The following is a 13,600-nucleotide window of genomic DNA, read 5'->3' as shown; positions in this document are numbered from 1 at the left end:
TTTACATTTAATATGTGCAAACGTTACCAAACAGCAACAACAAAGTGTCCACAGAGAGAGCATGGACGTAATTTTGGGGGGGGGCAGGGGGGACATGTCCCCCCCCACTTTTTCCAAAGTCAAGTTTTGACCCCTGCACTTTTTACCATCCAAAAACAATATTACGCTATATTAAATTGACACTGGTTGAGCTCTAGGACCAAGCGGAAAACAACCGTTTGTGTTGAAGCCTGTTTCCCATTAGAACATACTGTAAAGATAACCCCCCCCCCCCCCCCCCCCGTGTCCCCCCCACTTCTAAAGTGAAAATTACGTCCTTGAGAGAGAGAAATTACTGATGTCCTACCAAGCCCCCATAATGCGGAAGTGGAATAAATTGCAGTTCCACCCTCATCCGCTGGGGGCTGGTGTCAGAAGGGAGCAAATCCTCATTGACTCCCATGTTAATGCCAATTTCACAGCAGAAATAAACATGTTTTTGGTTTAAATTATCTAGTTTACACTCATGACAACTCTGAGGGGGGTGAATTTTTTTCTCACTCTTTTATTTAAGTGTATTAAAAGCCTAAAATTCTGTATAATTAACGAGCATCAGACCCACGTGACCACAGAGCTAGCTCCGGGGAAAGGCCTCAGTCTGAGCCTCGGCCTCGCCTGAAAACTGTTCAGTCATTTTCAGTCTTTCAACCTGGACCATTAGTTGTAGCGTTTGTGCGTTCTTTTTTGGATATAATTTGTGCAATTTTTGGACAAAATGACTTGCGGTGGCATTAATTGCACTAATAGAACGTCCAAGGAGTCTCCACTTCATTTTTTTCGGTAAGTAAAATTATATTTATGTATTTTAGGTCACTGCCGAGCTTAGATTTTCACATGTACTGTTTAACCATGAAATTTAAATGTAATAGGGTAAAACCCAGTGCATTTAACATAATGCTGCACTTTAGAAAATGGTTTGAAATATAATATGTTGGTGGAGCTGGGTTCCGACTATCGGCTTGTGGAACTCTCGGGAGACAGATGTTTTCCACCTGGTTCGCCCCACCCCGCAGCTCGGCGCATCTCTGTCTGATCGCAGCTTCTGTCTGCTGCGCGGGCTGCCGGCTTTCAGCAGCTTTCGGGAGACCTCTGTGTTCCACCCGGTTTTACCCAGCGGTCAGCCCGGCGTATCTCTGACTCAGAAGCTCTGGTGTTGTGCACAGTTAACGCCGGTTGTAGCTAGGTTGCTACCTCCGTTAGCTTAGCTCCCACTTCCACGTTAGCTTTGGGTTAGCTTCAGGTTAGCTTGTAGCTAGTTCGACCGGGTGTCGTCAGTTGATCCCAGCCTTACAGCCCCACCCTCAGCTCCACCTCTCTTCCCTTTTGTGGAATTGTCTGGGCTTGACGGAACCTGTGACACGGTCACAATGGCGGTGATGACCACCTCCCATTTTTCTTCAAAAACGTGTTGTTGGAGCCTATGGAAACCCATTGTCCATATATGTATATGTCGACGTGTCCTACCCACCTCTTACCTGTTACCTGTTGGGTTTGACACCAGCCACCAGCTAACCTCCCAGAGAAGGAGGAGTGAGAGAAACTAATGCATCCTCACCTCTGCCAAGTCTCAGTTACAGTGAAGCAGCTGTAGATTGTGTTTTATGTAAGGTGTCATGGCAGCTCCTTCATTTTTTTTTTTTACTATTTTTAACCTTTAGGATTTTGCTGCCTTGACAGTGGGCATATGTGTGACAGCCTGGTTTGGATTTATACATTTGTTTTAATTGTGTTAAAGTGGTTGGTAGTAAAACTCAAACGTGAGTCAACATACCAGTGCGTGTCATGGAAAATAAGCTCTGGTGACGTGTCTCTTCACAGTGCTGAAGAATTAGAAAACATGTCTGACCACATTCTGATTGCTGGTTAAAATATCCTCCTACCTCAGACCTGGGCATTTTACGGCCCGCGGGCCACATCCGGCCCTTTGGTTGACTTTGACCGGCCCGCGTAAGGTTAATTGGAAATTACAAAATAAATGTATTTTCTCATTTTACCTCATGCATGGGCTAAGGCTGCATTGCTTTTATTTTGAAGTTGTATTTTACGTGCACAATGACGCAATACGTATAGCAACAAGTGCCCGCGGTTGACATGGTGATTGTAGCCTGAGAAATGTCCGCTCATGCAAAAAAAAAAAAAAAAAAAAAAAAAAAAAGAAAGATGCCGAATGCAGGATTTTCAACAAAAATTGGACTGCTAAGTATTTTTTTTACTGAAGTCGGAGGTAAAACCGTGTGTTTGGTTTGCGGGGAGGAGATTGCCGTGTTTAAGGACTACAATTTGAGTCGGCATTACGACAAGAAACACTCGGAAAAATACAAGAACTTGTCTGATGCTGAGAGGGCACGGACATCCGAAGCTTTGCTAGCAAAGTTGCAAAAGCAGCAAGGCTTTTTTACTAAGCTTCACACATCCAGGGATGCAGCAACCAGGACCAGCTTTGTGATATCCCACAAAATAGCTAAAAACAGCGAACCGTGACCAGGAGGATCGAGGACATTGCGGGGAACCTGGAGCTTCAGCTGCAACGTGAAGTGGCAAGTTTTGACTTTTTCTCATTAGACGGGAGCTGTGATGTCCGGGACACAGCCCAGCTGCTCGTATTTGTCCGGGGGATAACGGACTTCAAGCTCACAGAGGAGCGGGCAGCAATGCGGTCGATGAGAGGGACAACGACAGGGAGTGATCTTTTTACAGAGGTAAATGCGTGCATGGACACTCTGGGATTGAAATGGGAGAGACTGTCACAGCCGGGCGTACACTGTGCGACTTTTTCACTTTTTTGAGCCGATTTTCCAGTCGTGCGAGAAGCCACGACATCGGGGCGAGTTTTGCGCCGAGCGGTCGTGTAGTGTACAGGGGGTTACGAGAGGCGATTAACACCACGTGACCAGCCGCCGATCAGCAGTCGTGAGGTCGCAGGGACTTCTGGTGTGTTTAATATTTCGCTCGTCCCTCGTGAGGGTATCGCACTGTTGAAGCGGCGCTGCGAGCAGCTGCGAGCAGCTACGATCCAAAAAGTATCAGAACCGCTCACGGCGCATGCGCGCGCAATCCTGCATCAACGCCGGCCGGTCGCTCGCTATTTCCCTAATAACACACGCTGTTCGTTTTTGTTTCTACACGTTTTTTTTACTCACAAAGATTGTCAAGAAAGCGTGTTTGTCGTGTTCATGTCAAATTAAACTGATCATAAAACACAGATTCACTTTCTTTATTTCGTTTTCCTCATCCAACCCCCATAAATCCCTGTGTGTCCTCCTGCAGCACTCCCGAAGGACAACAGGCAAGACAAAAAAGTCTGACGTGTTGTGTAAAAACTGCTATTTTTAGCACATTTTGGGGCCGACGTGTTGCTACCAGACGTACAGTGTGAGCAGTCAGGTCGCATGCGAGAACTGGGTCGTACAGTGTGAGCACACGACTCGTGAGATCTGCTCTGCGAGGAAGTCGTACAGTTTGAGCTGAAGCTGAACGCTGCGAGTGAAAAAGTCGCACAGTGTACGCCCGGCTTAAGGAGGATTTTCCAAACCTGAAGAGACATGCTCAGAAGATGTTGGTTCTCTTCAGCTCTACCTACATTTGTGAACAAACATTTTCAATGATGAAGTTTACAAAATCCAGGTAAAGATCCTCTCTCACTGATGATCATTTGTCAGCTGTGCTTCGCTTCTCCACCTCAGACATCCAACCTGACTTTGATGCACTCGTTAAAGCCCAGCAGAGACTAGATTTCTCTCACTGAATAAGAAAAAAATTGCTTAAAAACACAAAATAAGGTGTTTGGACCACAAATGTAGGCAACTAGCAGTGAACTGGGACACTTTTTTTAAACCTCTTTCTCAAGATCACAGTTCAGTGATTTTATTTTACAGACAATACTGTGTGTCTGTAGAATGCTAAGAACCTCTTTCCAACAATATTTGAAACTCAGAATGTGTTTTGGAGTGAATGTGACTGAAACTGTTAACTAATATAAGTCACAAATGTTTAACAAAAACCAAATGTGCACACTTTGTTTACCATTGCCTTGGGAAATTTGAATAAATCACATTTTTGTAAGCCAACCTCACTTTTTCCTTTTTGCTCATTTATAACATATAGTCTACCAGCTTGAAGAAACAATGGTATTTACTGCTTTTTATAAAGAAATACCATTAATATTATGCATAATTGACTTCAGCCTTTTGGCCTGCGGCCCTCCACAATATTTTCTATTTCTCATGTGGCCCCATGGAAAAAATAATTGCCCACCCCTGTCCTACCTGATACCAATGTCCAACAGGGGTTGGTGCAGCTGACAGGAATGTCGCAGATAAAAAAAAGCAAACATTATTTAGCTCCTCTGAATCCGAGACCATCTTAAGTTGGAAAAGGGTAGAATGCTTTCTCCGGGTCAGGGATGAGGTCCTGCCTTAAGTGGTGGAGTCTAAGTATCTTGGGGTCTTGTTCACGAGTGAGGGAAAGATGGAGCACGAGATCGATAGGCGGATTGGTGCTGCATCTGCAGTGATGCGAGTGTTGTACCGATCTGTCGTTGTGAAGAGAGAGCTGAGCCGGAAGGCAAAGCTCTCGATTCACTGGTCAATCTACGTTCCAACTCTCACCTATGGTCACGAGCTTTGGGTAGAGACCGAAAGAACGAGATCACAGATATGAGCAACTGAAATGAATTTTCTCCGTGTGGTGGTTGGGTTCTTCTTGGGCTTGGTCATGCGGTAGGGGCTCGGAGTAGATCCACTGCTCCTCCACATCAAGAGGAGCAAGTTGAGGTGGCTTGGGCATCTGGTTAGGAAGCCTCATGGATGCCTCCCTGGTGAGGATTTCTGAGCACGTCCAACCGGGATGAGATTTAAAGGAAGACCCAGGACATGCTGGTCGGACTATGTCTCTCGGCTGGTCAGGGAACGCCTTAGGATTCACCCCAGAGGAGCTGGCCCACGTGGCTGGGAAGAGGGAAGTCTGGGCCTCTCTGCTTATACTGCTGCCCCTGTGACCCGACCCCGGATACGCGCATGAAAATGAATGGATGAACGGACATTACCATCATTTGATAATTTCTAAAAAAGGTAATCAAATTCTATGGAATTATTTGCCAGACATTTTGGTATTGCAAGCTGGGATTGTTTTGTCACGACACAGTGCCTCTTTATTAGGTACAGATGTTTAATAACATGTTAACACAAGTCCCAGTAACATGGCTGCAACTCAGTGCATTCATACATCTAGATGTGAAAGAGACGATTTGCTGAAGGTCAAACTGAGCATCAGAATGGAGAATAAGAACCACAACATCTGCTCCAGATGGACTCCATCAGCAGAAGACCACAACAGGTGTCTCGCCTGTTAGATAAGAACCAAAAACTGATGCTACAATTCACACAACATCACCAGAACTGGTCCAGAAGAGACTGGAAAACCTTTCCTGGTCTGATGAGTCTGGGTTTCAGCTACATTCAGATGGTTGGGTCAGAATTTGGTGTCACCAACATGAAAGCATGGATCCATCCTGCCTTGAATTAAATGTTCGGATTGTTACTGCTGGTGGTATAGTGGTGGTAGGAGGAGATGTTCTGGCCCCACCTGAGGCTGATTTAAACACCACAGCCTACCTGAGTACTGTTGCTCACCATGTCCATTCCTTTATGACCACATGGACCCATCTTCTGGTGGCTACTTCCAGCAGGACCATGCACCATGTCACCATATCTCAGATGGAAACATCTGTTAGATGTTAAATCTGTTTGGTTACAGACCAGAACTTCTGATGTATGCTTCCAAAACCTTGCTGAGTTGCTTACGTGAAGAATTAAAATTCTGAAGTGAAATGGAGTCCAACCTGGTACTGACAGTGTGTACCTAATAAAGTGGTCAGTGTGTCTGAGTGTGGCTGACTGAAGCTCCTCTGGTCAGTGAGGGTGCTTCACACAGATAGATGAAAAAAACAGACACTATTATATTTCCAAATAAAGATAAAGAATTGTGTAAAACACAGATGTTCCCTCTGTGTGGAATATTATGTGTCCTATAAGCAATAAATAGTTATAATAATAATATTTATAAAAAATCAATATAATCTCTATCTCTCCACTTGGAGAAATAAAGGTTAGTTCTGACCAAGGAGATCACAAAACAGTTCTAATCGTATTGACTTTGCAGCAGTTCATGCTAACACTGCATCATAATGTTTACATTACCACTAATTCTACATGTCAGGGTAATTCCGTCAGATGTTTTATTACATTCAGGCTCATTTCTACTGTAAAAAGCCTCATAATCATTAACAGTTTAAACTGAAATGTGAGGAAATAGAAAAGGTTATGGAGTATTTAGAGGAACTTCTGTGAAAACCTTTACATTGTTTATAGACCAGTTGTAACTGCTGGAGACCAACCTCCAAGAATTCATCTCCTCTTCTCCACACTGAAGCCTTGTCAAAATATTTGTACACCCTGCTTTAAGATTATTAAACATGACTCCACAAGGTGGCAGTGCGGTTCAGAAAATTAATGAATGAACGTTGTCATCACCACCTATAATAAAATATTATATTTTCATAACTAAATGGTTTTCCCAATTTAAAATGTGTACGTTTATGTTTTGCACACTGCTCAAAAAATTAAGAGTACGCAAGAATAATCCTTGAGCTGAATTAATTAAAATTTCGTACTTTGTTCTTTACATCGTTATATGTGCGGACAACAAAATCACACTAAAATTATCAATGGAAATCAAATGGAAGTCTGGATTTGGAGTCACACTCAAAATTAAAGTTGAAAAACACATAACAGGCTGATCCAACTTTGATGTAATGTCCTTAAAACAAGCCAAAATGAGCCTGTATGACCTCCCTACAACACCTGGGCATGCTCCTGATGAGGTGGCAGATGGGATCTCCTCCCAGACCTGGACTAAAGCATCCGCACAGTCCTGAACAGTCTGTGGTCCGAAATGGAGTTGGTTAATGGAGCGAGACATGATGTCCCAGATGTGCTCAACTGAATTCAGGCCCTTGGAACGGGCGGGCCAGTCCATATAGCATCTTGTGCCTTTGTCTTGCAGGAACTGCTGACACACTCCAGCCACATGAGGTCTAGCATTGTCTTGCATTACCCAGGGCCAACTGCACCAGCATATTGCCTCACAGGGGCTCTGAGGATCTCATCTTAGTACTCAATGGCAGTTAGGCTGCCTCTGGCGAGCACATGGAGGGCTGTGTGGTCCCACAAAGAAATGCCACCCCACATCATTACTGACCCACTACAAAACCGTTCATGCTGGAGGATGCTGCAGGCAGCAGAACGTCCTCCACGGCATCTCCAGACACGGTCCTGTCTGTCACATGTGCTCAGTGGGAACCTGCTTTCATATGTGAAGGGCACAGGGCGCCAGTTGTAAATATGCCAATCTTAGTGTTCTCTGATGTCAAACATCCTGCACGGTGTTGGGCTGTAAGTACAACCCCTGCCTGTGGATGTTGGGCCTTTGTACCGCTCTCATGGAGTCTGTTTCTGACCAGAGGTCATTCTGCAGGGCTCTGGCAGTGCTTCTCCTGTTCCTCCTTACACAAAGGTGGAGGTAGTGGTCCTGCTGCTGGGTTGTTGCCCTCCCTGGAGCCACCTCCATGCTCTGGACACTACGCTGACAGACTCAGTAAACTTTCTTGCCACAGCTCGCATTGTTGTACCATCCTGGATGAGCTGCACTACCTGAGACACTTGTGTGGGTTGCAGACTCCATCTCATGCTACTACTAGAGTGAAAGCATTCAAAAGTGACCAAAACATCATCCATCATCCAGAAAGCAGAGGAACTGAGAAGTAGTCTGTGGTCACCACCTGCAGAACCATTCGTTTTTTGTTTGCCTATAAATTCCACCTGTTGTCTTTTCTGTTTGCACAACAGCAGTGAAACTGCTTCTCAGTCACTGTCACTGGAGTTACATCGTGTTGTTTAAGTGTTCCTTTTATTATTGTTGAGCAGTGAACTTATATATAGATTTACATATCTGGATTTTTACACATATTTAAAATGTTAATACTTAGTAATTGTTGCATTGGTGATTTTGTAAACAAAAGTCTTTCGTTGAGTTTTATCAAGTTTATCAGATTCTAGCTTCTACTGCAGCCAGAATTAAGGACTTGAGGAGAGCTTGTGTCAGATCTCATTTTTTGTCGAGGCAGCAGATTTTTCAAGACCCACAAAGCAATCACAGACATCTTCTAGGGCACATATAAGTCTTTCGCCTTAAACCAGACAGACTGGCTTCCTCTGACGCCCACCCTGGCCTTTGTACAGATTTAGACATGCATCATGAGGAGGTCCACTGCACTTTAATTGGCACGTATATATGCTGGAAGTTGTGGGGCACCAGATTTCTAAATGAAATGAGTCTGTGGCTGCTTTGAACATCAGTGATGTTGTTACTATAAACTTTAAAAAGATAAACACGTTGGGTTTTTTTCCAGACGCGTGCAGCAGGGGGCGCGCTTGCATGACGGTGTAAACTGGAATTTTATTTTTTACTTTTTATTTGACTTCTGATATCAGCTCCCATTCATCAGCCAAAGCTGCTTTTCTCCTTTTTGTTCTGCTGCTAGAATTTTATTATAGCCTTCATCTGGTGCGCACGTACATAAAAACTAAAGCAAGTTTTATTTTGTTGTTCGGTGTTTTATTGTTGTTGTTTTGTTTTGTTTGTTTGTTTGTTTGTTTCATCGTGACAAAATACTTTAAATAGCATGCGGACGGGAAAGAATCTTCTCCGCACGGTACAGGTCGGTTCTGCTCTGCGTGACACACCTGCCAAGTTAAGCCCCGCCCCCACCCCTAATAAAACCCCTCCTGAGACAGGAAGATCTGTCAATTCCTCCCAATCCAAGAGCTCCCGCGTAGTAGGAGCTGCGTGTTTCTACGGGTAGTGACCGAGGAGGTTTAAACTCTCTGCATTCCGACGCATTTCACAACTGAGGCAGGAAAACCAGAACCAGCCAGGGCGTCCCACCTCAGCCCGACGTGCTCCTGCACTCCAGCGGGTGTTGAGATCCATGGAAGTGGCCGGCTTGTACGAGGAGGGCAGCTTTGCTATCCACGGTAGAGACGGCTTCATCGGACCCATAGGCGGAGGCTCTTACTGGAGGCTGGGCGACTCGATGACGGAGCTGGGTCTGGGGGAGCGGGAGAGAGCCATAGACTTCAGCGTTTACCTGGACTCCGCTTTGCACTGCCCGCAGCTGGCGGCGCACACGCAGCAGCAGGGGGACGCCTTCTCTGATTTCCTCGGGGAGAACAAGATCAAAAGACTCGCAGCTTTCCAGAACTATAAGAATTACTCGCTGCTGAGCGAGCTGGAGGCGAGCCAGTGCGAGGGTGCGAGGGAGCCCAGGGATCCGTACGCGCTGGGTTACCCCGAGCTGCAGGAGACCCGTGTGGACAGCGTTCTCAGCCCGGATCTGGTGGCCAGCCGTTACCGAGCCGCCGCTTCCACCGAGAGAGAAGACAGTCCGGAAGACGCAAAGATGGAGAACGGGTCATCTGGGTTTGACATGAGGTCCTACCTTCATTACCAATCCACCAGCGGAAGTATTGGAAACATCTCCACTGCGTCCTCGACCTGCTCCAGCCCGCCTGGCACACCTGCCCCGTCAGGTAAAAGCAGGTCACCGTCGCACGGTGGAAAGTCGTCTGGCGGGAAGGCGAAGAAGCGCCTGGACAAGGACAGTGAAGAGTACCGGCTGAGGAGGGAGAGGAACAACCTGGCAGTGAGGAAGAGCAGGGACAAAGCCAAGATGCGCAACTTGGAGACGCAACACAAAGTGCTGGAACTGGCTGCGGAGAACGATCGTCTACAGAAACGCGTGGAGCAGCTGTCCAGAGAGCTGGCCACCCTGCGCAACCTGCTCTCCGCCACCGGACAATGTTAGAACTCCCCACCTCCATCCCCCGGGGATACCGCACGGATCTCCCCCCGGATCCCCGCGCTGCTTGCCTGACAGACTTAACGGCGCAAGAGGCGACCCACTGTGCTGAAAACGGTACTCTGTAAACAGACCGCCAGTTTACATGGACACTTTGAATGAGACTGAACAAGTGGCTGCATGGATTGCGCAACCATTACGCGACTTTTCACTTGTCCTCATAGCTTTATTCTCAGATGTAATTTTAGTGTATGCAGTATTTCTGTGCAGGTTTTACATTACCAGTGAATTTCTACATTTTGTGTACACTGTATCTGCAGCAATGGCTGTCAGGGGAAGAGTTGTGCTGCAGTGAAATGATGCAACTCTTTGTAATAGTATTGGCAATGAATGAAATAGTCTAATTATTTAATATTAAAAGGTGAAATGCTTTAATTGTTCTTGATATTTTATTGAATTAAAGAGATTTATACTTTGTTTAAACTATTTCACTTCCCTTTTCTTCTTTTTTTGTCCCTTTCACCATGGATCGTGCATCGTTCACCGTCATCATAGACTGTGTAATACCATGTTTTGGGGTTACGACACACTGCAGATAAGAAATCACCTCGATGATAAGCAGAATGTGCACATTTAAATGTCAGGCTATGGTGAAATCAAACAAAGCACCATGAGATTTTTCTCTTTGGAACAGCTAATTTAGAAAATAGTCACATGGGCCCACACAAAACATCACTCATTAAAAAAATTTTTTATTGAGATTGTGCATTAAAGTTGCCTGATCAACTCACACACTTAATCATAAAATAAAATAGGCAAAGACTTTGTTTCAAAATGATTAATCAAAATCAGTTTTTATAGTTGCACTATATGCTTAATATCATGTTTGGTTGTTGTAATTGAGGGCTTGACTCCAAAAGTACACAGATCCTTAAATAAATGTGACAGATTTATACTGAAACGATACTGCTGAGAGCAGCAGAAAGGTCTTGGTCACTCTGCACGCAGCACAGAAATGGTAGCTTTATCTTTAGCACACAGTTCTGTCAATAGTCTGCTGGGTCCACCGGCCCAGAAAGGGGTTCAAGGTCGTCTGGAAATTAATGAACAACTAACCTGCTCACACTGGAACAGCCGAGACCTGGCGGGCGGTGATGTGTCTGAAACCTGAGCAAACCTCGGATAACCCTCACGTGGGAAACGTGCAGCACGACATTTCACCTGTCCACACTAGACTGTGGGTTACAGCAGAGGCTGCAGATAAGCTGAACTGTGGAATTTACCAACTACTCAGACTGCATTTGCCTGCGTGTGCAGCCTGAATCATATCTAAGCTAGCTAACCTCAGAAAGAGCAGATAAACACAAGGAGCATGTTGTGATTTGTTGTGGGGAATGTCTTCCAGCTGAAAAGTTTCACATTTGTCCTCAGATGGCACAACGAGGAGTCGCATTGTGTTCCTTTAATGGGGCGTGAACACAGAGTTGTGCTGTTTGTGCACAAGAAATGACATTTTAAACGTTTCAACACAGCTAGTGATGAACTGGAGAGTTCTAGCTGTTGTGCAACATCCTCCCTTTCCAAACACATCACTACCAGAAGAATGCTACACCCACTTTAGAAACAGACATCATTGTCCTCGGTCTGGAAGACAATAAGTGTGAGGAGTGTGTGCCAGTAGGTGTTCAGGAATAGATTGTGAAATCCAAGCAATCTCAGAATAAAAGTCAAGTTTCACATAAGATTTCCCATTTCTGGATGCTGTCAGTCCCTGGCACAGATTCATTCAAACATGGACATTCCTTCTTCGACGGCCTAATCCAGCCACAAGCACTCCTACTCCACTTCCAGATCCCATGCTGACAGGAAAGAGGGAAATTCCCACACAGGATGACCTCCCGTCTTCAGAGTTTAGCCCGGCCCTCTTTCCGTGTTTTACCGTCAAAGGGTAGTGCCTGTCTGTAAAACGTATTGCATCACACACACACACACACACACACACACACACACACACACACACACACACACACACACACACACACACACACACACACACACACGCATGCACGCACGCACACACACACACTCCACCTGCCATCCTATTGTCCTCTTTAGTTGTGAAATAAAGTTTTCCACATGTGACTCATACTAATTTGTTCTTCAAACACTTTACTTCTATTGTTGCAGTGATTTAGAAACACGATGTCCACATAACTCTCAGCCGCTGTTTTCATAACTAATTAAATTAATGAAGGCATCATTAGGCAACACTTAATTACAGACTCCTCCATTATTCTTAAATATAAAGTTACATCATTAAACCTGAAGCTTTCTGGGTTTGACGGTCAAGAACATGTATGATCGATGAAACACGATTAACATGAATGAATAGTGACTGTTCGTGGTGTGGAGGGCGGTGTGGGTTTAAGAGATGGGACTGGAGCGTGATGCTTCCTATCAACAGCAGGATCATCCTAATCTGTGGAGCACCTTTCCTGCACAAACAAGATCACTTTAAGTCTCTCCCTCTTCTCTCTGGATTTCAGACCCTTGCAGGATTTCCAGTGTTTACTGTTGTTTTTCTTGGTGCTCATATTAACTGTTGATTCACAAACTAACGATTCTGTGTTTTAGACTTTGTCCAGCTAGATTCATTTTTCCTGGAGTAGACTGACCGGGTTTGTTCGGTTTCAAACTGAATCAAAGCTCAAAACAATAACAGAAGTTTGTGTTTTAGTTTCTTTAAATGCTGCCAGCAGAAAGTGCTCCCTCTGGTTTAGATCAAGGTTTGTTTCTATCATTGTATCTCAAAGGTTTCCTTTTGTTTTGTAAAGCTTTACAGGAATATTAACATGGGATCGTTTATTAACTGCAGAATTTAATGGTAGTTTTGCTGGAATAACCATAAAGTAGGAACCTTTTTGGAATGCAAAGGTAATAAAATAGCATCTGAGGTGGTTTCCTGCAGGATAACATCACCTTCATCCATTTGGTTTGTTTTCCACAAAACTGTTACAAAAAAGAGCTGAAATGTACAGTTTCATTTTCACAGAGCAATTTCCAGTAAAACCCTAAAGCAGACGGGTCCTGTAACATCACACACACACACACACACACACACACACGTCATGTCATGCTTTGTATGGTGGAGCTGGTCTTTGTTGACATAGAAATCTAAACACAACTTTCAGCTGTTTGGATGTTTGTGTGATTATAAATCAGTGACTTTTTACTGAAATGTCCTTTCCTCAGATAGATTTTGACAAAGAAAACTAAAACAAATTTTGTCCTTAAGAAACACTTAAAGGTGTCCAGGAAGCTTTAACTCTTATGACTGTATCTGCTCTCTCTGCCGTTGGGTCATCAGCGCAATTCTAGTTTTCAAAACTGGCGGTCATTTAGGTTTTTGGTTCCTCTTGATAAGATCTATTTTGACATGTTGCTAAAAAATGTCCTAATTGTGTTTAATTTTACTAACTGAAATGTGTGATCATCACTTCCTGTTTAGAAAACTTTTTCTAACATGTGTTCTGTGTCATATTAAAGTGGGCTTTGCTTTCCAAGATGAATAAAATCCTTTAAAACTGAAATGTTTGTGCAGTAGAAACAGGAAACCTTTATTTTTTATGTTTGCCAGTATTCTGA

General features: G+C 44.4%; 2 protein-coding genes across 2 annotated transcripts in view; both read left to right on the top strand.

The window, feature by feature from the left end:
• Positions 1-2,620: 2,620 nt before the first annotated feature.
• LOC107391301 (kelch-like protein 12) overlaps positions 2,621-13,600 on the top strand; it is a 42,356-nt gene continuing 31,376 nt past the window's right edge. The window contains exon 1 of the mRNA XM_070544987.1: positions 2,621-2,738. The gene's annotated coding sequence lies outside the window, so the exon portion shown is untranslated. The remainder of the gene's footprint in view (positions 2,739-13,600) is intronic.
• Positions 8,922-10,193, top strand: cebpb (CCAAT enhancer binding protein beta). The gene has a single exon (XM_015968539.3). It carries the CDS (start codon positions 9,086-9,088, stop codon positions 9,959-9,961), a length of 876 nt encoding a protein of 291 aa, XP_015824025.1. The 5' UTR covers positions 8,922-9,085; the 3' UTR covers positions 9,962-10,193.

Source organism: Nothobranchius furzeri, chromosome 15, assembly GCF_043380555.1.
Source record: "Nothobranchius furzeri strain GRZ-AD chromosome 15, NfurGRZ-RIMD1, whole genome shotgun sequence".
Lineage (NCBI taxonomy): Eukaryota > Metazoa > Chordata > Actinopteri > Cyprinodontiformes > Nothobranchiidae > Nothobranchius > Nothobranchius furzeri.
The sequence above is the reverse complement of the archived record's forward strand: the minus strand, read 5'-3'. Positions and strand labels throughout refer to the sequence as shown.